At 69.9% G+C, this 22,062-nt stretch overlaps 3 protein-coding genes across 3 annotated transcripts; 1 reads left to right on the top strand and 2 right to left on the bottom strand.

Moving 5' to 3' along the window:
• Positions 1-117: 117 nt before the first annotated feature.
• On the bottom strand, positions 118-7,718 carry ASIC3 (acid sensing ion channel subunit 3). Its single transcript, XM_063418382.1, has 11 exons — positions 6,685-7,718; positions 4,166-4,316; positions 3,852-3,979; positions 2,870-3,020; positions 2,737-2,793; positions 2,255-2,408; positions 1,370-1,461; positions 1,218-1,297; positions 1,079-1,150; positions 931-977; positions 118-424 (listed from the first exon to the last, which is right to left on the bottom strand). Exons 1-11 carry the CDS (start codon positions 7,237-7,239, stop codon positions 346-348), a joined length of 1,566 nt encoding a protein of 521 aa, XP_063274452.1. The 5' UTR covers positions 7,240-7,718; the 3' UTR covers positions 118-345.
• Positions 7,719-8,827: 1,109 nt separating this feature from the next.
• Positions 8,828-14,178, bottom strand: ABCB8 (ATP binding cassette subfamily B member 8). Its single transcript, XM_063418370.1, has 16 exons — positions 14,060-14,178; positions 13,183-13,459; positions 11,896-12,051; positions 11,733-11,827; positions 11,558-11,663; positions 11,307-11,468; positions 11,137-11,222; positions 10,967-11,064; positions 10,760-10,865; positions 10,621-10,654; positions 10,348-10,484; positions 10,140-10,234; positions 9,855-9,988; positions 9,603-9,750; positions 9,051-9,301; positions 8,828-8,950 (listed from the first exon to the last, which is right to left on the bottom strand). Exons 1-16 carry the CDS (start codon positions 14,134-14,136, stop codon positions 8,870-8,872), a joined length of 2,043 nt encoding a protein of 680 aa, XP_063274440.1. The 5' UTR covers positions 14,137-14,178; the 3' UTR covers positions 8,828-8,869.
• Positions 14,120-21,687, top strand: ATG9B (autophagy related 9B). The gene is made up of 15 exons (XM_063418356.1): positions 14,120-14,545; positions 16,191-16,323; positions 16,457-16,502; positions 16,623-16,685; positions 16,764-16,922; positions 17,411-17,552; positions 17,714-18,462; positions 18,605-18,758; positions 19,249-19,428; positions 19,506-19,751; positions 19,828-20,012; positions 20,332-20,434; positions 20,898-20,976; positions 21,074-21,180; positions 21,432-21,687. The coding sequence occupies exons 1-14, from the start codon at positions 14,135-14,137 to the stop codon at positions 21,163-21,165; spliced, it is 2,742 nt and encodes a 913-aa protein (XP_063274426.1). The 5' UTR covers positions 14,120-14,134; the 3' UTR covers positions 21,166-21,180; positions 21,432-21,687.
• Positions 21,688-22,062: the final 375 nt, after the last annotated feature.

The raw sequence follows: 22,062 nt of genomic DNA, 5'->3' as shown, positions 1-22,062 counted from the left end.
AGCCCCTCAGTGCCAGCCCGGCCCTGTCATCCCCCAGTGTTGCCCTCTCCTTCCTGGAGTGCCCAGGACCCCTCAGCCCCCCGAAGCAGCCCGGAGCCAGGCCTGGGGCACCTCTTTATTTGGGGGGGCTGTGGGGAGGGGGTGCATGTCCAGCGCGAGGGGGCACAGGCAGCGCATGCAGGGACGTGGGAGCAGGGCCAGGGGGGCCCCTCACTCCCGGCCCCCCGACGCCCCCTCAGGGGGCAGGGGGGGCCTGGAGGCCGCCCCGCGGCCCGGGGGTGTCCCCCCAGCCCCCCGGCCGGCGGGGGGGCGGGCTGGGCTCCGCGGGGGGGCCCGGGGAGGACCCTAGAGCCGGGTGACGAGGTAGCAGGTTCGGGGTGATGCCGAGACGGGGCGCGGAGCCGGGCAGGGGGGGCCAGGCGCTCTGCAGGGGCGTTGGGGGTTAAGCTCCCGCTGCCAGCACCGGCCCCCTGCACCCCCTCTGCTGCGGGGGTCTGCCCCTTGCCCCCTCCCCTTGTGACCCCCAGGGTAGCCCAGGAGCCCCCCACTTTGGGAGGGGACACCACGCGGCCAACCTGGAGCCAGGCTGGCCCCTCCCATATCCCCACCCGGTCCCATCTCGCCTGCCCCACTGCGTCCCAGAGGGGAGGTTGGGGGACCCCAGCGCGGCTGAGGGGTGCCAGGGCAGGAGGTACCCCAGAACAGGGTGCTGTGGGGGATGATGAAGATGGGGGATGTATGCAGGGAATGGGGGTCTGCAGAGAATGCAGGGGTATTTGCAGGGAATGCGGGAGATCTGCAGGGAATGGCCCCGCACCCCCGTGCTGGCCCTGGGGAGCCCCCCACGGACCCCCATCTCCCCCTGGGGAGTGACAGCCCCACACCCCCCGTGCCAGCCCCGGGGGGCTCTGGTTGCCCCCCCACATGTACCTGGGTGGGCGCGGGGCCGTGGGGCTGCCCGGGACCGCCGGGTGCTCCTGGACGGGCGCACGGAGGGACGAGAGAGCGGTGAGCGGGGACATGATGGGGAGAGACCCCTGGGCCGGGGGCTGGGGAGGGGGGGGCGCGGGGGGGTTACCAGGGTGCCGCCGTCGCTCCGGGGGCTCCGCTTCTTCTCCTTGTACAGGCTGAGGAGTTTGTCCCGGAACACCTGGGGGGGGCAGGTCAGAGCCGCCAGCCCTGAGACCCCCGGCAGGGGGAGGCCAGGGTGGGCTCACCTCATACAGGTAATCAAAGATCTCTAGGATGGTGAGGAGGCTGGCACCGATGAAGAGCCCCATCTGCCCCCCGATGTCACCTGTGCGGGAGGTGACGTCAGTGAGGGCAGACCCCTGGTCCCCCTGGCACCCCCCGGCCCCCCGGCCCTCACCCAGCAGCCCCGCCACCTCGTACGCCTTCTTCTGCTCGATCATCTCGTAGTTCAGGGCCTCGAAGAAGATGTCCAGGACCAGCACATTGTCCCTGGGGGGACACGGGGCACAGGGGACGAGGGGGCAGTGTCAGCTGCAGGGGACCGTGCCGGGCTGTGCTGTGTCAGGGCAGGGGGGCTGGCAGGGCTGGCCTGTGCATGGGGTACCGTGGCACAGGGCAGAGCAGTGCCCGGGGCTGCAGCCACAAGGGTGTGCCAGGCCGTGCTGTGCCATACCTGGGCTGGGCTGTGCCATACCTGGGCTGTGCCGTGCCATGCCGTGCTGTGCCATACCTGGGCTGTGCCATACCTGGGCTGTGCCATACCTGGGCTGTGCCATGCTGTGCCGTGCTGTGCCATACCTGGGCTGGGCTGTGCCATACCTGGGCTGTGCCATGCCGTGCCGTGCTGTGCCATGTGGGTTTCCCATTTCTGGGGCAGGTTTGCACTGGGGAGGCCATGCCGTGCCATGCTGTGCCATGTCATGCTGTCACACTATGCCATGCCACGTCACACCATCATTCTGGGCATGGCGGTGGGTGATGGGGATGCCGGGTGTGGCTGTGCCATGCTGTGTCACACTGTCATGCTGTCCCTGTTCGTGTCTGCTGGGGGGTGCTATGTGGGCGTGCCGTGTCACACTGTCACCCTGCCAGTTCATAGGTGCTGGGGAAGTGTGACACTGCGCTGGTTGGTGTCATGGGGCCATGCTGTGCCATGTCACACCGCCACACTGTGCCGTATGATGCCAGTTCTCATGCTGGGGCTGTGCCGTGCTGTGTCACACGGCGCTGGCGAGGTACAGGGTGACACGGCAGTGGCAGCGGAGGTGGCAGTGTCACTCACGCAATGTACTGCTCCGTCTTGTTGAACTTCTTGGCCAGGTACTTGGCCGAGGCCTTGCTGGGGATCTTCACCATGGAGAGCTCCTTGCCGTAGCGCACCATGGCGCAGGGCGTGCGGCACGCGCAGTACTCGCTGTCCTTCGTCACCAGGAAGTCTGGGGGGGCGCGGGTGGGACGGGGACCCCCAGGACCCCTGCCCACGGGGAGGGCGGGACGCTCGGGGGACAGAGTTGGGGGGTGGCGGGTGTCACCCGGGACAAGCGTGCCGGGAGTGTCCTCGGTGGCACAGGGAGGGGGCCGGGCCCTGCGCGTCTGGGGACAGCGGTGACCCCCACCCCAGCGAGGGCACAGGGACACCAGAGCCGCACTTACAGTGGTGGGGGCACAGGAGCTACTCGCACAGAAATGGGGGCGTGGGGAGCTGAGGGGTTGCCGGGAGAGGCCAGGGGTGTCCTGGGCCACCGAGGGGCACAGGGTACGTACCCAGCGCGGGGTCGGCGCACTCCTTGTACTGCTCCGGCGTGCAGACGTTGGCGTTGCCTGGGGGGGAGGCGGCGGTCGCAGGGGCGGCGGTGGCGCCGCGGCCCCGCAGCCCCGCGGCCGCCCCCCCGCTCACCCGGCATGTGCACCATGCGGCAGTTGCAGTTCTCGGCCAGGTAGCGCGTCTCGCAGTCCAGGCGGCACGCCGTCAGGCTGTAGTTGGTGAAGAAGTCGGACTCGATGGGGGTGGCCTTGCAGTCCCCCCACGGTGGGGGCAGGTACACCAGCTGCCGGGCACCCGCTAAGGAAAACACGGCGTCCTGGGGCCCCGTGTCGACCCCGATGTCCCCGGTGTCGTACCCGGCCACGCCCTCACCTCCCAGCCCACGGCGGTGCCGTCTCGGGCAGAGCTCACCGGCACAGCCAGCGCCGGGGGTCCTGCCACCCCAGAGCCCCCACCCTGTCCCCTCCTTCTGGACCGTGGGATGGGTGTTGCAGCAACTGTCACCTGTCCTGGGTGCCACAGCGAAGTCTGGCCCGTGGCACTGTCTGGGAGCATGCGGGAACAGGACATGCCAGGTGGGGGGGTCAGCACGGACCCCCGCCCTCCCCTTGGTGCCTGGTGCAGGGATCGTGCCTGCTGAACCCAGCACCCCCACCCGTGGGTGCAGGGCCACATTCCTGCTGCCGCCGTGCTACTGCCGCCCATGCACGGCACACGTGGTGACACCCACCCGAGGCACCTAAATTTAGGTGTCTGGCTGCGGGGGCCGGGTGCCGCCACCCCCCGGCGGCTGTTCCGCAGGAGCCGGGGGTCGCTGCCGGAGCCGCTGCCGGCGCAGGGCTGCCCCACACCCGTGCTGCAGTGGCACGGGACCCACGGCATGGCTGGCATGGGGCGTCCCCATGGAGGTGGCTGTGGTGCCCATGGCTTGGAATGTCCCCACACGGATGCCTGTGGTGACACCAGGCCACCCCAAGCCCCCCGCTTTGGGGGTCCATTCTGATCCCTTTGGGTCACAGTCCCAAGCCCCTCGAGGGTCCATCCCAATCCCTCCAGGGGCCCATCCCGATCCCTCAGGGGCCTGTGCCCAGCCCCGGGCGCCGTGCCCGGATACCCGCTGCTGCTGGCAGGACACGAAGGTCTGGAAGCCAGGGGCAACGCCGAAGCCCAACTGGTCAATGAAGGGCGGCTCGTCCTGGCTGTGGATCTGCACCTTCACCCCCACCTCAAACGAGGTCTCATCTGCAGAGCAGGGGAGGCGGGTCAGGTGCAGGGCAGGGGATCTCACCCATGTCCACTCAGATGGGCATGTGCTCACCTGCGTGCCCCCAAAAGGACAAGCACTCACGGGAGACCCAAGTGCTCTTGCCCATGTCCCCCCAGACAGGCAGGGTCTCACCCATGTCCCTCAGACAGGCAGGGTCTCACCCGTGTCCCCCCAGACGGGCAGGTACTCCTCCTGCTGCACGTTGAGCATGAGCTCGAGGCCGTTGCCGGAGCCGCCCTGCAGCGTGGTCAGCACCTCGCGCCCTGGCCCCCCGGGGTTGAACGTGTAGCACTTCCCCAGGCGTGTGAAGATCTGCAGGGACACGGGCCACACGTGGGACATGGGCACAGGGCTCTCCCTGCCACTGCAGGGAGCCCATGTGGACATGGGGATGGGGCATTCAGTGCCACTGTGGGGACCCCATGGGGACGTGGCAGTGGGGATTCCAGTGCCCCACATGTGCCAGGACAGGATCCCAGTCCCCTCAGAGCAGGATCCCAGTGCCCCAGGACAGGATCCCAGTGCCCTACAGGACCCAGGAGGGGTCCCGGTGTCCTGGGTAGGATGCCAGTGCCCCCAGGAGAAAGCAGGGACGCTGATGGTGCCCGCGCCTGTACTGCCGCGGCTCTGCAGGGATATTGGGTTTCGTCACGATTCCAGGGAACATGTGGGGACACTTGAGATGGGAGAGCACAAGACAGAATAGTGATGGGGACTAGGACTCCTTTGTCACAGCAGCAGAGGCCATCATGTCCCCCTAGGCGCAGAGAGCAGACAGAGCCCCCTGGGGCAGCCACCCGAGGGACCCTGGGGAGCTGCACCCCAGCCAGGAGCCCTGGGGTGACCTTGAGCTCCCAGGGATCAGCACTCGCGGCCAGGGACCCTGGGGTGACCCTGAGCCCCCAGACTGGTTCCGTGGCCCCCCAGCTCCTGCCATGCAGTCCCGTGGCACCATGGCCCGCTCTGCTCCGGGTGCCCCCACCCGGGGTTATGTCCCACGGGGGGGAGCGGAGGGGCCGTTGCTGTGGCAACCAGCTGCTCCCAAAGTGGGGACCCGTTGCCATGGCAATGCGGTGCCCAAGGAGGAAAGGGGGGGCGGGTGTCATGGCAACGGCTGCCCGGCATGGGGATGCTGGGGGGGCATGGGTGGGGACAGTGATGGGGACATTGCCAGTCCTCCTGTGCTCCACACTCAGGGTCACACAGGGACCCCCAGCCCTGCACCCTGGGGACCCCCAGCCCTGCTCCCCAAAGACCCCCGGTCCCCACGCCCCCATCCTGCCCCATCCAAGCAGCCTCGGGGGAGGCGGGAGGAGACACAGCTCTCCCCGGTGGCCCTTGGGCCCTCACCACATATCCAGGAACCTCATGGGTGCCGGGGCCCGGGCTGGGATGAGGCGCAGGGACACAGGGCCAGAGCTCAGCACTGTGGCCCAGGGCAGAGGATCCCAAGCCAGGACTAAGACTGACCGAGCCTGGGGATTTTGGGGGCGAGGCCAGGACTCTGCTGCTTTACCAGACATGTGCAACCCACCCCATGTTCTGCCCTGGGGACCCTCAGCCCTCCTGCCACATGTCCCAGCCCTCAAACCCAGGGACCATCACCACTCCCTGCCCGTCCTGCAGGGACACTGGCAGAGCAGCTCTGGTCATGGGCACCGGGGCACAGCGGGAACAGAGGGAGCACAGGGAGCATGCGGGGCACAGACCTGCCAAAGGGCAGCTTGTCCCTAAGCTGTGTGGCGAATTAATTAGTTCTCTAAGAGCATTAAGGTGACAGTAATTGCTGGGGACAGTGATGTGGAATGGGCAGAGCTGGCATGGCAGACGTGAGCTGCCCAGCGCCCACGCTGCTGCCTCGTGCTGCTGTGGCAGGAGGGAAATGTCTGTGCTGCCCATGCCGCCATCACTGCCTGTGCCAATGTCCCTGCCTGTCCTGCCCATGCCACCGCCTCTGTCCACCCTGTCTGTGACATTGTCCCTGCCCATCCTGTCTGTGCCACCATCCCTGTGTCCCGGCCTGTCACACAAGTGTCATCATCCCTGCCTGTGCCACTGTCCCTGCTCTGTTCTGGGGGCTGCAGTGGGGGTTGCTGGAGGCCACAGCAGGGCTGGCACAGGGACCCCCACCCATGCCAGGCATGGAAGAGCCGCCCCATGGGAGCCTGTGTGCCAACAGTCCGGACAGCAGCTGCTGCTGGCCATGCCCAGTGACACCTGAGGCTGGGACAGGCGGTGGGGGCTGCACCTGTGAGCCCCCTGTACAAGTGACACCCCAGACAGGAGAGCACCCCACACCTGTGCCTGAGATCATCCTGTGCCCACCACCACCCCTGCCCAGCGCCTGCGTGCCAGCAGAGACCCCCAGCCAGCAGAGACCCCCAGCCAGCAGGGACCCCCAGCCAGCAGGGACCCCCAGCCAGCAGGGACCCCCAGCCAGCACAGAGCCCCCGGCAGAGCCCTGCCCTGTCCTGTGCGCTGTTCGCAGCCGCCCGGCACCCCTGCAGCGCCCAGGGCGGGGGCATCCCTATCCCCAGGGGGCAGGCAGGGGCCGAGAGTTCTGCGGGTGTGGGATGAGAGAGAGGATCACCTGCCGGTGTCTGACCTCAGCGGGACTCCCCACGTCCCTCTGCAGCCCCGGGGCACCCGGTGGGTCCCCTCCCAGCCTCCTGGCACTCACCACGGTGAAGTTGCGGGCGGTGCAGCCGGTGCCACGGAAGGAGCACTGCAGCAGCATGTCAGCCAGGTCGTGGCCCGTGCGGTTGTAGAACTCGGCCATGCTGAAGGGCTTCGCCTTGAAGTTCTTGAAGTTGGCCTTGTCGCGCAGCGCGGCCAGGACGTGGGGCTCGGCCAGCTGCGGGTTGCTGATCTCGTAGCGCTCGTTGAGCAGCGCCAGCAGCTCGCCCACGTGGTACATGTCGTTGCGGGTGATTTTGGAGAAGCGGAACTCGTTGAGGTTGCAGATGGTGATGGCCGGGAAGGTGAGGTTGCGGGCAGCCACCTCGTCCAGCTTGGTGACGTGCGGGTAGGTGAGGAAGTAGGCGACGCGCTCGGCGCACACGAGCAGCAGCAGCCCCAGCGAGCCCAGGAAAAAGCCGCCCCAGAGCACGCGGCGCAGGGACACGGCCCCGTAGGCGAAGACGTGGCTGATGCCGTGCAGCGAGGAGCTGTGGGCGAAGGCCCGCAGGCTCGAGAGCCCCTCGCCCTCCCCGCTGCCTTCCGAGCCCCTCCTCATCCTGTTGCCGCCGGGGCCCCGCGGTGCCCCGCACCCTCAGCCCATCGCCGCACCGGGCTCAGGGCGCAGCTGGCGGGGAGGGAAGGGGGGAGGAGGGTGGGCAGGGGAGAGGAAGGCAGGAGGTGGGGGGGCAGGACCGGCCGCTTCGCCCCCCCGGGTCCTTCACGTTGCCGGTACCGATGCTGCCCGGCCGGTGCCGCGGAGCCGCGGGCAGCGCAGCGCAGCCCCCGTCCCGGTTCCAGCCCCAGCCTCAGCCCCGGTGGCGATCTCGTTCCGATCCCGGTCCCGGTTCGAGCCCTGGTCCCGGATCCGGTCCCGATTCCAGCCGGTCCCCCTCCTGATCCCGGTCCCGGATCCAGTCCCAGCCCCGATCCCAGTTCCAGCTCCAGTTCCAACCCCAGCCCCGGTCCCGCTCCCGGCTCCGCTCCCGCCGCGGCGCAGCCGCCGCCGGTCCCCGCCGTCCCCCGCCGCCGCCGCCCCCGCCCCTCCCGCTCGGCTCCACCCGCCGCCCCCGCCGGCGGCCGCAGCGTTGGGGTTCGGGGGGGCCGAGACCCCCGGGGAAGGGGGGCAGCAGACAGCGCCCCTCCATCGGGGAGCCCAGGGGACCCCACCTCGGGGTCACACAGAGGTCCCCCCATCCCGGGGTCACACAGGGGTCCCTCCACCCCGGGGAGCGATGCACTGGAGCCTTCACCCCAGAAGGATGTCACAGGGTCCCCCCACTCCGGGGGTGACACAGGGGTCTCCCGTTCAAAGGCTGACCCGTGGGACCGCCCCTCCCCGGGAGAGCCATGCAGGGCTCATCCTACCCCAGGGGTCACACAGGGGTTCCCCGCCTGGGGGATTGACACAAGTGCCCCTTGCCTTGAGGGGCAGCACGGGGGACAGTCCATCCCGCGGGGTTAGGAAGGGGTAACCCCCATTCCAGGGGTCATGCAGAGGGTCCCCACCCCAGAAAGAAGACACAGAGTCCCTCCACTCCTGGGGGGATAGAGGGGCCCCCACCCTGGAGGGTGACACAGACGACCCCCCCACACACACACACACACATACTCCAGCGGGGGTCACACGGGGGTCTCCCCATCCCAGAGGTCACCCCGGGGTTCCTCCGCTCCGGAGGTGATACATGAGCCCCCTGCCCCGGGGGTAATATCGGGGTCCCCATCACAGAAATCACGCAAGGTTCCTCCATCCCGGGGGGAATGCAGGGGTCCCCCACCCCGAGGTCACGAAGGGGTTCACCCACTCCAGTCCCCGCGGGTGTTGCAGCGTTTCCTCACTCGGGAGTGGCAGGGGTGCCACCCTGCACGGGGGACACAGGGGACACCCTACCCCGAGGGTCACACAGGGAGCCCAGCAGGGCCACTCGGGGTCCCGCATCCCGAGAGGGGCTCACCCCAAGCAGGGGTGACACAGGGGACCCCCGGCCCCGCGGGGCAGCGCGGCCGGGGCAGGGGGCGGGGCCAGACTGCCCAGACACGCCCACAGACACACGTCACTTCTCGGCCCCGCCCCCTCCCGGTGCCAAGGGCCCCCTCCAGCGGCCCGGAGGAGCCCTCGCCCGGTGCCACCACAGCGCGGAGCCCGGTCCGCTTCCAGCCCCGCTTTATTGGGGAGCAGCGGGACCCCCTCACGACCCCTCCTTAGTCTGCCGTCGGATGAGCTCGGCGTAGAGACCGCCCCGGCGCACCAGCTCCTCGTGAGTCCCTGCCTGTGGAGACAGCAGGGACAGCGGACGGTGTCACCCGCGGGTGCCCCGCGCCGCCCGTTCCGCCCGGCCCCGCCCGTTCCCGCCCGGCCCCGCGTCTCACCTCGGCCACGCGGCCCCGGGCCAGCACGGCGATGAGGTGCGCGCCGCGGATGGTGCTGAGGCGGTGCGCGATGAGCAGCACGGTGCGGCCGCTGGCGGCGCGGTCCAGCGCCTCCTGCACCGCCCGCTCCGCCTGCGCGTCCAGCGCGCTCGTGGCCTCGTCCAGGATGAGCACGGCCGGGTCCTTGAGCAGCGCCCGGGCGATGGCGATGCGCTGCTTCTGCCCCCCGGACAGCGCCGCGCCACGCTCGCCTGCGGGACACCGCGGGGACACCGTGGGATGGCCGTGAGGCACTATCCCGGGGAACACCCAACTCACAGCCAGGCAACCCCCCAGAGTGTCCCTGCCTCTTTGCCTGGGGAGACGGCCCCAGCCCAGAGCCAAGAACCTCCCATGTCCGAACCCTCTTCCTCCTCTCCCTATCCCAGTGCGACCACAGCTCCTCTGGCACGGCTGAACTTCAGCAGTGCCCAGCAGCCGGTGTCTCCGCAGGACTGGCACCACCTCAGCTGGGGTGCCACGTTTGCCTGACCCCTCCCACCCTGGCCGTACCCACGATGGTGTCGTAGCCCTGAGGGAAGCTGCGGATGAAGCCGTCAGCGTTGGCCAGCCGGGCAGCCTCGTACACCTCGGCATCAGAGGCTTCTGGCTTCCCGAAGCGGATGTTCTCCATGATGGTTGTGCCAAACAGCACCGGCTCCTGCAGCAAAGCCCCGGCCCTCAGCACTGGGCCTCAGCCAGCAGCACCTCTCCCCTTCCCCAGGGTCAGCCGGGGGTCCCAGCCAGCACCGCTCCCGTCCCCACCTGGCTGATGAAGCCGATGACCTGCCCCCGCAGCCAGGACGGGTCCAGGCTGGCGATGTCGTGCCCGTCCAGGGTGATGGTTCCCGCCGTGGGCTCATAGAACCGCTCCAGCAGCGCTGCCACCGTCGACTTCCCTGGGGAGGGGATCCCTGAGCCCCCCTGCCCCGGACCCCCGGCTCCAGCAGCACTGGGGCGTTCCCAGTCACTGGCATAGGCTGGGGGCTCTCAGCAGAGGCCTGGGGCACGGGAGGATGCACCCAGGGGGAGGGTGGGGGGCACTGGTACCTCCTCCAGAGGGCCCCACGATGGCCACGGTCTGGCAGGGGGGCAGGGTGAGGCTGAAGTCCTGCAGGACAGGGTAGCCAGGCCGGGTGGGATAACTGCAGGGACAGGAGCAGGGCTGAAGGGCTTTGGGGACGTGGTGCCAATGCCCCCGTCCGTGGGGCGGCTCAGGGAGCCATGGGGGGCCAGGCAGGGGCCTGGACGGCCTCACCTGAAGGAGACGTGGTTGAAGCAGATGTGTCCACGCAGGGAGTGGGCAGGGATGGAGACTCCCCCCTTCAGTGGCACGAGGGGCTCCAGTCTCAGCAGCTCGAAGACGCGGGCGCCAGCACTCAGACCCCGCACCACCTGTGGGGGGACAGCAGGAGCACCTCATCGTCCCCCAGGCTCCACCTCACTGTGCCCAGACCCCACACGACCTGCAGGGAGCCCCAAACCTGAATCCCCAGCCTCAGAGAGTGCCAGGATCCCTCACTCCACCTACCTGGCCCATCAGGATGGAGATGTTGGCCAAGGACCTGGGATGCACAAGGACAGAGGTTGAGCTCAGGGCTGTGTCCAGGCAGGGTGCGGGCACAGGGGGTGCCAGGAGTACTGGGGGTACCACTGGGCCCTGCCCTCACCTTTGCACCGTCTGTGAGGCCACCAGGAAGGACATGAGGTCACCAGGGGAGAGCTCATCTCCAGCCATCAGGGAGCCACCGACGAAGATGGTTCCCAGGACGATGCCTGTGGGGTGAGGGATTTGAAGAGGACACGCAGAAGGGGCATTTGGAGGAGGTCCTGTCCAAGGGAGACCCCCCCCACAGTCCCCCAGGTCCCACTCTCACCATTGAGTGCCAGGTTGGAGAGCCCCTGGAAGGCGGCGATGCCGAGTCCCAGCTGCTCGCTCAGACGTCCAGCACGGTCCACCTCGGCACGGAACAGCCTGGGGCAGGGATGGGCTGGGGTCCCTCTGCCACACCCCCAGCAGCCCCAAGCCCCCCACCCTTCCCCTTACCCTGCCTGCTGCTCCTCCATGGCAAAGGCGCGCACAGTCCGCACGTTGCCCAGCGCCTCGTCGGCCACCACAGTGGCCTTGGCCACCTGCAGGGATAGCGGGGACAGTGGGGACACCCCACACCGTCGCCTCGGGGGTGGCAGGACATGGGGGTCTCAGGGGAGGCCTACCTGCTCCTGTGCCTGGCGGGAGAGGCTGCGGAGGAAGGCGCCGATGAAGGCACCGGCGCTCACCAGCACTGGCAGCGCCACGAGCAGGATCCCCGTGAGCTTGGGCGAGAGCAGGTACAGCGACACGAAGCAGCCGGCGGTCTGGGTGCCGCTGCGCAGGCCCTGCGGTGGGGCACGGTGGGCAGGGGCACGGGGGACCACCGGGCTTGCCCAGGAGATGGCCGGGCTCACCTGGAGATGGCTGGGCTCACCTGGGAGATGGCCAGCTTGAAGGAAGACTTGAACTCCTGGATGTCGGTCGTCAGCCGTGTCACCAGCTGTCCCGTGCGCGTGGCATCGAAGAAGGCCACCTCCTGCCTGCCGGGAGCGGTGGGTGGGGGTCCCTGCGCACCCACCCCTCCCGCCCCTCACCCCTGCTGAGGTTACCTGAGCAGGGCGCTGAAGAGCGCCTTGCGCATGTTGCCGGCCACCTGCTCGCCGACGCGGGCCAGCAGCGCGATGTACCCGAAGGTCAGCAGGCCCTGCGGGACAGGGCGGTCAGGACGGCCGGGGGGACCCCCCACCCACCCTTTCGGGGGTCGGCACTCACCTGCAGGCAGTAGACGGTGAGGAGGCGCAGGGCCGGGCGCCGCACCTCCCGCAGGTAGGTGGGAACGTGGCCGCGGGCGCAGCGCGCCACCACGTTCACCAGCTGCCCCAGCAGCACCGGGATGCGCACGTTGAGCAGGGCCGCGCCCAGCGCCAGCTGCGGGGACAGCGGGGACAGCGGGGTCACGGAGCTGGGACAGCAGCACGGAGGGTGTCATACCCTGGGACAGGGACAGCAGGTGGCCTGGCACAGCACTGGGACAGTGGGTGTCACACCGTGGCACTGGGACAGGGGGTGTCACGCCATGGCACTGGACAGTGGGTGTCACGCCATGGCACGGGACAGTGGGTGTCACACCGTGGCACTGGGACAGTGGGTGTCACGCCATGGCACGGGACAGTGGGTGTCACGCCATGGCACGGGACAGTGGGTGTCACACCATGGCACTGGGACAGTGGGTGTCACGCCATGGCACTGGGACAGTGGGTGTCACACCATGGCACTGGGACAGTGGGTGTCACGCCATGGCACTGGGACAGTGGGTGTCACGCCATGGCACTGGTACAGTGGGTGTCACACTGTGGCACTGGGACAGTGGGTGTCACACCGTGGCACTGGGACAGTGGGTGTCACACTGTGGCACTGGGACAGTGGGTGTCACACTGTGGCACTGGGACAGTGGGTGTCACGCCATGGCACCAGACAGTGGGTGTCACACCGTGGCACTGGGACGGTGGGTGTCACACCGTGGCACTGGGACAGTGGGTGTCACACTGTGGCACTGGGACAGTGGGTGTCACACCGTGGCACTGGGACAGTGGGTGTCACACTGTGGCACTGGGACAGTGGGTGTCACGCCATGGCACCAGACAGTGGGTGTCACACCGTGGCACTGGGACAGTGGGTGTCACACCGTGGCACTGGGACAGTGGCAATCTCATGTCAGCACTGGGATGGTGGCTGTCCTGTCACACAGTGGCACTGGGACAGTGGGTGTCACACAACAGCGGATACCAGGATGGTGGGTGTCACACAATGCCATCAGGACAGTGGCTGCCACACCATGGCATGGGGACAGGGGTGTCCCACCCTTGCTCAGGGACCATGGCCATCACGCTGTGGCACTAGGACAGTGACAGGCACTGGGATGGCAGGTGTCATACCATGTTAATGGGACAGTGGCCATCATGCTGTGGCACTGGGGCAGTGTGCTGCTCCACAGCACAGATGTGACAGAGGGACAGTGGGGACAAGGGCCACCACAGCCACCCACTCGCCCCAGCTCACCACAACAGCAGCTGAGAGTGCCAGGAGCTGCGGGCGCAGGAAGGCCCAGAAGAGCTGCCAGTCAAACGGGGGCTCCGGGGGAGGCTCTGCGGGCTCGGGGGCGCCGGGGGGGACCGTGGGGACAGTGGCCTCCTGGCAGCGCGCGGCCGTGTGCAGCAGCCCCAGCACCGCACAGCCCGTGGCCGAGCCGGCCAGGAGCAGGCGGCAGCGGGGGCCGGGGGGCGCTGGGGGCAGCCGGGGGGGCCCGGCCAGCCCCAGGCGCCCCCCATACCTGAAACTGGGGAGGGGGTGAGTGAAGGGTGCCCCAGCTGGGGGAGCCCCCACGGAGCACCCCGGGCACCTCAGAATCCATTCCCCCCACCAGGAGTTGTGCTCCTGCCTCCAAGGGACGCAGGAGTCCAGGATCCCCCAGCACCGCCTGGAATCCCAGAGCCCTCACTCCCCTCTCCAGGAGCTGGGGTGCCCCCACCCCCTCAAGGGGCCCGTGATTCTGGGAACCTCTCGGACACCCCAGGCCCGCAGAGTCCGAGCTCCCCACACCGCACCGCGCCCACAGTCGGGGTCGTTCTCTCAAGGCACCCCGGGGCTCCCCAGTACCTGCCCACGTTGTCCCCGCTGTGACCCCCGTCCGGGAAGCCCACGTACCCCTTAACTTCGTGGGCGCCCCGGCCTCCCCGTGGTACCCCCGAAGGAATCCGGGTGTCTGGGAGCCCCCGCGAGTTCCCGGGACCCCTGACTCCCCCGCAGCCCGACTCGCACCCCCGAGACCCCCGCGACCTCCGCGTCTGGGCTCCTCCCAGCACGAGTCGCGGTTCCCGCGCCCCGAGTTTCCCGAGAGCCCGGGATGCTCCCGGGACGCCCCGCACTCCCCCGGTACCTGCGCCCCGCGACGGAGGGCGGCCGGAGCCGGGTCCAAGCGCCCGCCGCCCGCAGCAGCAGCACCGGCAGCGGCATGGCGGCACCGGGCGGGGGCGGCACCGGGGGCGGCACCGGGCGCCGCGGGGCGGGCCCGGGGCGGGCCGGGGGCGGGGAGGGGCGGCCCCGGGCGGGCGGAGCCCCGACACCGCGGCCCGGGCCCTGCGCCGGCCCCGACCCGCGCCGGCCCCTCTCCGGTGCCTCGGGCCCTTCTCGGGCTCCGCGCCCCGACCCCTCCAGTGCCCGGTCCCGGCACACCCGCTCCGCCCCGGGGCCGCCTCCGGCCCCCCCGGACCCGCACCGGAGCCCCGCGGCGGAGCTCAGAGCGCGCACGGCACCCCCGACCCGCCGCTCCCCGGGGCCGCCGCCGGTGCGGCCATGGCGGGCGGGGGGGCCCGGGGCCGGCGCGGGGCCCCTTGAGCGTCGGTGCCGGCGGGGACAGCGCCAGGTGAGCGGGGAACGCGGGGGCCGGGGGCACAGCCCCGCTGTCCCGGTGAGGGGTCAGCCGCTCCTTTCCGGGCCCTGCAGCCCGGGCGCTGCCCCGGGACCCCCGGACCGAGCACCGCGGGGCACTGGGGCCGGAGGTGTCCCCTGCAGCCCGGGGGCCGTGTCCCCCGTGTGGTCACTCGGGGGTCACTGAGCAGCCCGGTCCGGGTCCTTACGGCGCAGCCTGGTGTCACCACCGGGGTCAGCGCGGGGGTGTCACCCTGCCGTGTCCCCACGGGCGGGTGTCCGTGTCCCCATGCGGAGCCGCGGGGGTCCCCGTGACATAGGTGACGCTGCGAAAACACACGTGTGTCCCGGCAGGGTCACCGGGACACACCGGGACACACCGGGACACCGGCGGTGTCCCCCGGGTGCCACGTCCCCTGGGCTCTGTCCCTGGCCCCGGGGGTGTCCCGGCTGCCCGGCCCCGGCCCGGGGAGCCCCGGGCCCCCCCACCGTTTACCCTCTCGGGCTATTTTCAGGCTCCGCGGGTATTTTTGGCTTCCCGGTGCGGAGCTGGTTGGGGCCGGGCCGTGCCGATGTCACCCGCCGGGTCACCCGATGCCGGGGGACGCGGCCGCTGTCCCAGGGGGGGTTGCCCACGTGGGGCTCGGGTCCCTCTCGCTGCATCCGCCCCGCGCCCGCGGCCCCGCGCCGTGAGTCAGCCCCGGACAGGTGGGGCCGGACGGTGTCACCTGCGGCCACCGGCCTGGCCGGACACCGGCTGCGGCCACCGCGGGGGACGCTGGTGACGCGCGGCGCTGCGGGGCTGTGGTGAGGGGACCGTGGGGGGGTGGACGGGGGGTCCCGTCCTGCTCCAGGGGTGGGGGTCCCATCCTTCCCCGGGGGTGATGGTCCCATCCAAGGGTTTGGGGTCCCTTCCAAGAGTTTTGTGTCCCGTTCTCCCCTGTGGGGGGGTTGTCCCCCTGCCCCAAGGTCCGGGGTCCTGCCCTGCCCCAGAGGGGTGGGGGGGTCCAGTCCTTCCCCGGGCCGGGGGTCCGCGAGGAAGTGGGAGAGCACCTGAGCTGTTCCCGCCCTGCGCTGCTGCCCCCGGCTCCGGGGATGGTGTCTGTGGTGAGCGGGGTCTGTGGGGTGTCTGTGGGTACAGGAGCCCGTGGGGAGGGGGGGTCTATGGGGAGGAAGGGTGTGGGGGGTGCGGACACAGGGGTCCGCGGGGAGAGGCGTCCCCCCACTCAGACTGGGCAGCGCAGCATGGCCCGGGAGACAGCGGGGGAAGCACTGGGGTCCCTCAGACCATGCAGGGGGGCCCTCCCGGGGAGCCCCGGGAAGCCCTGCACGGTCACGGCAGGCTCTGGCACCGGCCTGGCCGGTGGGACAGGACGGACCGGTGGCACCTGCGGTGTCACCTGCCCGCGGCTTGGGCCAGCTCAGGCCGCCCGAATTCGGGGCACGCGGGCGGCGCTGCGGAGCCCCAGCGGCGTTTCCGGTGCCCCACACCTGCCCCGACCCCCGGTGCCCCACACCTGCCCCGACCCCCGGTGCCCCACACCTGCCCCGACCCCCGGTGCCCACACCTGCCCCGACCCCCGGTGCCCCCCGGCTGCCCCGACCCGACGGCGGCGGCAGCTGCTCACGGTCCCCGGCAGGTGATGGCGGAGCAGGGAGAGGAGGACCGCGAGTACCGGGAGTACCGGCGGCTGGAGGACTGTGAGGAAGACTCGCCCCCCGGCGAGGAGGAGGAGGAGCAGCTGCTGCTGCACGTCACTGAAGGACCGACAGGTACTGGGGTCCCATCTGGGGGGGACGCAGGGTTCCTATGAGCTGTTCGGGGACCCCAGGTGTGTTTCTGGCTCCCAGGTGGGGGGGTGGTACCACATGCCCACCTGACCCCCCCCCATGTTTTTCCCCCCAGACTCGTGGCATCACATCAAGGACCTGGACAGCTTTTTCACCAAGATATCCTGGCACAGCCCCTGGTGGCACTGTGGGGGACATGGGGCAGCAAGGGGTGACTCTGGGGATGGGGGTGGACATGGAGGGTCCATCACCTCTTCCTAGTCTCCTTAACCCCCCCACATCTACCAGTTCCACCAGAGGAATGGCTTTGCCTGCGTCCTGCTCTCGGACGTCCTTGAGCTGGTGTAAGTGCTGCGGCGCTGTCACCGTGCGGTGCCCCGCGGCCGCGGCTCAGGGGTCCCGCTGACCCCCCGTCCCCCCAGGCAGTTCCTGTTCGTCGTCACCTTCAGCACGTTCCTGCTGTGCTGCGTCGACTACGATGTCCTGTTTGCCACCCGCCCCCTCAACCACAGCCACGTCCCTGAGCACGCCAAGGTGACGCTGCCCGACGCCGTGCTGCCCGCGCCGCAGTGCGCCCGCAGGTGGGCAGGGGGCGCGGGGGGCTGTGCAGGGTGACATGAGGGTACCAGCGGTGTGGGTGACACGTATGCCCCCAAAGGTCAGTGGCTGTGGGTGGCTCCTGCTGCTGCCTGCGTGGCTGTGCAGGGGTCCCAGTGCCACTAGCGTGGCTTTGTGGGGTCAGGGTGCCACTGGTGTGGCGGTGCTGTGAGTGACGTGTGTCCCCAGGAGCCTCTGAGGCAGCAGATGGCCGTTGGTGGCACTGGTGACACCTGTGTTTCTGCAGGCTTCGTGGCAGTGGGTGGCTGCTGTCTTTGAAGGGTTTGTTGGCACTGCTGACACTTGTGTCCCCACAGGCTTCACGTCAGCAGGTGGCTTCTGGTTCTGCTGGCACTGGTGTGGCTGTGGGGGGGGTCCCAGTGGCACTGGTGACACCTGTGTCTTCCTGGCAGGCTCTGTGGCAGGTGGCCACAGGGGGTTGGTGGCGCTGGTGACACCCGTGTCCCCGCAGGCTCCGTGGCAGCGGGTGGCTGCTGTTCCTGCTGGCGCTGGCGGGCGCAGTCTGGCTGTGCCGCCTGGTCACGGCGCTCCGGCGCCTCGTGGGCTACTGGGAGATCCGGAGCTTCTACATCCGCGCACTGGGCATCCCCGCGGTGAGGGGCTGGAGCTGGGGCTGGGGGCCGGGCAGGGGCTGGCAGGGGGACTGGGGCTGGACCAGGCCGTAAGGTGCCACATGGTGCCGGGCCACGCTGAGTCACAGCAGCGCTGCGCCGTGCCCCAGGTGCCCGTGCCGATCCCCGTGCCGTGTCCACAGGAGGAGCTGTGTAACCACAGCTGGCAGTCGGTGCAGGCCCGGCTGCTGGCCCTGCAGCGGCGCCAGCCCCTGTGCGTGCCGCGCCGGGAGCTCACCGAGCTCGACATCCACCACCGCATCCTGCGCTTCCGCAACTACACCGTGGCCATGGTCAACAAGTCCCTGCTGCCCGTGCGCTTCCGCCTGCCGCTGCTCGGCCCCGTGGTCTTCCTCACGCGCGGCCTGCAGTTCAACCTGGAGCTGCTGCTGTTCCGCGGCCCGGCCGCGCTCTTCCAGAACACCTGGAGCCTGCGGCCGCAGGTGAAGCGGGCGGGCGCGCGGCGGGCGCTGGCGCGGGGGCTGGCGCGGGCGGCCGTGCTGCTGGGGGTGGCCAACCTGGCGCTGTGCCCCTGCGTGCTGGGCTGGCGCCTGCTGCTCGCCTTCTTCAGCTACGCCGAGGGGCTGAAGCGGGCGCCGGGCAGCCTGGGCGCGCGCCGCTGGTCGCTCTACGCCCGCCACTACCTGCGCCACTTCAACGAGCTGGGCCACGAGCTGCAGGCGCGGCTCGGCCGCGGCCACGCGCCGGCCACCAGGTACATGGACTCCTTCAGCAGCCCGCTGCTGGCCGTGCTAGCTCGCCACGTCGCCTTCTTCGCCGGCTCCGTGCTGGCCGTGCTCATCGTGCTCACCGTGTACGACGAGGACGTGCTGACGGTGCAGCACATCCTCACGGCCATCACGCTGCTGGGGCTCGTGGTCACCGTGGCCAGGTGCGTGCTGGGGGCACCGTGGCCGGGGGGGAGCTGGATTTGTGGTGGCGGTGGCCAGGGGGATGGGGCAGGCTCTGTGCTGTGCCACGCTGGGCTGCGTGGGCGGCGCGGGGCTGAGGTGGACCCGCCTGTGCCCCTGCAGGTCCTTCATCCCGGACGAGCACGCGGTGTGGTGCCCGGAGCAGCTGCTGCAGCGGGTCCTGGCACACGTTCATTACCTGCCCGAGCACTGGCAGGGCCGCGCCGGCCGCGCCGAGACACGAGCAGAGATGGCACAGCTCTTCCAGTACAAGGCGGTGCGTGCAGCCCCCAGAGACCCTCCTCCCCAGAACCCCACTGCCCTGGGACCATCCTCTCCCCACCCCCAGGACCCCACAGACTGGGAGCCCCCCATCCTGGGGCTGGGACTCCCCACCTCAGGATCCCCAGCCTGGACCCCTCAGCACTGGGACCCCCTGCTCCAAGAACTCATTGCCCTGGGACTCCCTGTCCCAGTCCCCTGCCCTGGGACCCCCCCACCTCCAGGACCCCACAGACTGGGAGCTTCTGTGCCAGGATGCCATACGCTGGGATCCACCATGCTAGGACCCTCCTGCTCCAAGACTCCCCACTCCTGAGGCACCCCCATCCCAGAAGCCATCCTGAGATCCCTTTCCCACAGGGCAGCCCTGCCCAAGGACTTCCCTACTGCCCTGATACCCCCACCCTGGACATCCCACCCCAGGATTTCCAAGTGTGGGACCTCTGCCCCGGGACACCCCCCGATCCCGCTGCTCCCCACTACAGGTTTTCATCCTGGAGGAGCTGCTGAGCCCCCTCGTGACCCCCCTGATCCTCATCTTCGCGTTTCCCTCCCGCGCCCTCGACATCGTGGACTTCTTCCGCAACTTCACGGTGGAGGTGGCAGGGGTGGGCGACATCTGCTCCTTCGCGCAGCTGGACGTGCGCCACCACGGCAACCCCCAGGTGGGGCTGCGGGCCCGGGGGAGCCGTCCGGGCCGGTGTGCTCCCTGCCGGGGTGTCCCACGTCCCTGTCCCCACAGTGGCTGTCCGAGGGACACACGGAGGCCCCCCCGGAGCGCCAAGCCGAGCACGGGAAGACGGAGCTGTCGCTGATGCGCTTCGCCCTGAGCAACCCTCAGTGGCGGCCGCCGCCGCCCGCCCGCCGCTTCCTCGGCCACCTCCAGGCGCAGGTGACCCGCGACGCGGCCACCGCGCCCCCCCCGCGCCACCTGCGGGCCGAGGGGCCGCTGGCCGCGTCCCTTCTGTCCGAGGACTCGGCCCTGGCGGTGAGTGCGGGTGCTGTGGGGTGTTCCGGGGGGGCTGCGGGATGTTTTGGGTCTCCCCTGACGCATGTCCCCACAGCCCGAGGGGCTGGTGGCCAGTGTCTTGGCGGCCAGCGGGCTGGTGGCCCGGGACCCGCGCTTTGGGCAGCCCTGCAGCACGGCCAGCGCCACCGCCAGCCTGCTGGCGTCCCTGCGGAACCCCCTGGGGACCCCTCCCTGCGGGGCCCCGGACAGCCCCGGAGAGCACCAGGGCCCCGAGGACAGGTGGGGACAAGGGACGAGGGTTGTGAGGAGGGGGGGACGTGGCTGGGAGGGGCGTCAGGGCAGTGAGGGCTGTCACTGAGGAGGGGCTGTCAATGGGGGGCAGCAGTGCTGTGGATGGGGGTCGTGGTGGGGAGGGGGCATCACAGAGGGGTTATCGTGGCAGGGAGGGGGTATCAGAGGGAAGGGGAGGCAGGGAGGGGTTGTTGTGACAGGGAGGGGTTGTTGTGGCAGGGAGGGGTTGTTGTGACAGGGAGGGGGTGTCACAGCGAGGAGGGGTTGCTGTGGCGGGGCTGTCACCTCATGTCCCCCGTGCCCCAAGGCCGGCGCTGAGTGAGTCGCGGCTGCGCAGCCTGAGCCGCTCGGCGCTGCTGGCCGAGGTGGCCTCGGCCGAGATGAGCCTTCACGCCATCTACCTGCACCAGGTGTGTCACTGCGGTTCCCAGGGTCCCCCTGCCCTGTCCCTTGTGTCCCCGTGCCCACCAGGGTGTCGCTGTCTGAGTGCTCTGCCTCACTTCCTGGGAGTGCCTGGCCCTGGTCCCTTGTCCCCAGTGCCATTCCAGGCTGCCCCTACCCTCCCTGCCCCACTGGGTGACACCCACCCACCCTTCTTGGCCACTGCCAGACGGGGTGCAGGGGATGGGACACCGCAGCTGGTGTCACCCTTCTGCCACCCCTTTGGGGCTGGGGAGTGTCCCGGGCTGAGGGACCCCTGCCCTCTGCCCCATGGGGGGGCTCTGCCGTGCGGGGGGGCTCCAGCAGCAATGTGGGGGCTCTAGCAGCAATATGGGGGCTCCAGCAGCAATGTGGGGGCTCTGAGTGCCTCTGGGGGTGTTCTGAGGACTAATCGGAGCTCTCTGCTGTTCCTTGACCCCTGCTCTTCCCCAGCTCCACCAGCAGCAGCAGCAGCCGCAGGGCCCCGGCCCCCAGCCCGCGAGGGCACCCAAACACCCCTTTGTGAGCACAGGTGAGGTGGGGTGTCCCAGGGGCTGGGGGGACCCTGCTGACTCCCCCCACCACGGGGCAGGGGGGGCTCTGCAGTCCTGACCCCGCTGTGCCCCCAGGCTCGGCTGCCCGGGCCTCGCAGCTGCGGGAGATGCCGCTGGGCGGGTGGGCCGAGGAGGAAGAGGAGGAGGAAGAGGAGACGATGACGTAGCCGGACCCAGCACCGGTGGGTGGGGACAGGGGGAAGTGGGGACCCTCGGGACTGGGACATGGAAACCCTCGGGGCTGGGGGACATGGTGACACCCAGGGGTGAGGATGCAGGGACTCCTGGCACTGGGACACGGAGGCTGCCAGGCTGGGGCACAGAGCCCCCAGGGCTGGGGTTCAGTGGGGCCTGGCTGCCACGTGTTGGGGGGGTCCCCCAGTGTTGGGGTCCCTACTCTGGGGTCCCTGCTGACACCCTGTTCCTTCTGCAGGGTCCTGGTTGTGCCGAGACCCCCCGGAGGTGCCGGGGGAGCTGCCAAGGGCACAGTGGGGGCTCGCCGCGCCCACTATGCTGCCAGGGGGCCCCTGTCCTTCGGAGCCCCCTGCTCGGTGCGTCCCTGGTGCCCCCACTAACGTGCAGGGCTATGGGTGCTGCCAGGAGCCGCCCAGGGGCTGCTTCTGGGGGGACATAGGGCTGGTGCCCCCGTGGTGGCCCAAGCACCAGCTGAAATAAAGGTTTACACAGGGGCTGTGCCCGCTGGCTGTGCCCAGGGGTGGGCTGGGGGTCTCAGGGGGCGATGGGGATGCCCCATGGATGGGGCTGTGGCAGTTTGGGGTGACCCTGGGGGTTGTGGGCAGGTGGTGCTGGCAGGGGCTGCGCTCACCTGCAGCCACACAGGTGGGAGCCACAGGACCATGGCCCTGGCCCCCTCCCACCATTTCCCACCCCTCAGAGCTACAGGACCATGGCCCTGGCCCCCTCCCACCATTTCCCACCCCTCAGAGCTACCGGACCATGGCCCTGGCCCCCTCCCACCATTTCCCACCCCTCAGAGCCACAGGACCATGGCTGTGTCCTTTTGCCCCCCATTTCCCACCCCTCATGTCTGGAGGGTGGCCGGG

Source organism: Prinia subflava, chromosome 1 (assembly GCF_021018805.1).
Source record: "Prinia subflava isolate CZ2003 ecotype Zambia chromosome 1, Cam_Psub_1.2, whole genome shotgun sequence".
NCBI classification, from domain to species: domain Eukaryota; kingdom Metazoa; phylum Chordata; class Aves; order Passeriformes; family Cisticolidae; genus Prinia; species Prinia subflava.
Note: the sequence above shows the minus strand (reverse complement) of the source record. Positions and strands in the feature narration are given on the sequence as shown.

Coding starts and splice junctions, on each gene's coding strand:
- ATG9B (XM_063418356.1), top strand. CDS start 14,135: ATGGCGGCACCGGGCGGGGGCGGCACCGGGGGCGGCACCGGGCGCCGC. Junction 14,546..16,190: donor GCCGGCGGGGACAGCGCCAG/GTGAGCGGGGAA, acceptor GGTCCCCGGCAG/GTGATGGCGGAGCAGGGAGA. Junction 20,977..21,073: donor ACACCCCTTTGTGAGCACAG/GTGAGGTGGGGT, acceptor CTGTGCCCCCAG/GCTCGGCTGCCCGGGCCTCG.
- ASIC3 (XM_063418382.1), bottom strand. CDS start 7,239: ATGAGGAGGGGCTCGGAAGGCAGCGGGGAGGGCGAGGGGCTCTCGAGC. Junction 2,794..2,869: donor CCGCATGGTGCACATGCCGG/GTGAGCGGGGGG, acceptor CCTCCCCCCCAG/GCAACGCCAACGTCTGCACG. Junction 1,151..1,217: donor TCTTTGATTACCTGTATGAG/GTGAGCCCACCC, acceptor TGCCCCCCCCAG/GTGTTCCGGGACAAACTCCT.
- ABCB8 (XM_063418370.1), bottom strand. CDS start 14,136: ATGCCGCTGCCGGTGCTGCTGCTGCGGGCGGCGGGCGCTTGGACCCGG. Junction 10,485..10,620: donor TCTCCATCCTGATGGGCCAG/GTAGGTGGAGTG, acceptor GTCCCCCCACAG/GTGGTGCGGGGTCTGAGTGC. Junction 9,989..10,139: donor CGTGGGGCCCTCTGGAGGAG/GTACCAGTGCCC, acceptor TCCCCTCCCCAG/GGAAGTCGACGGTGGCAGCG.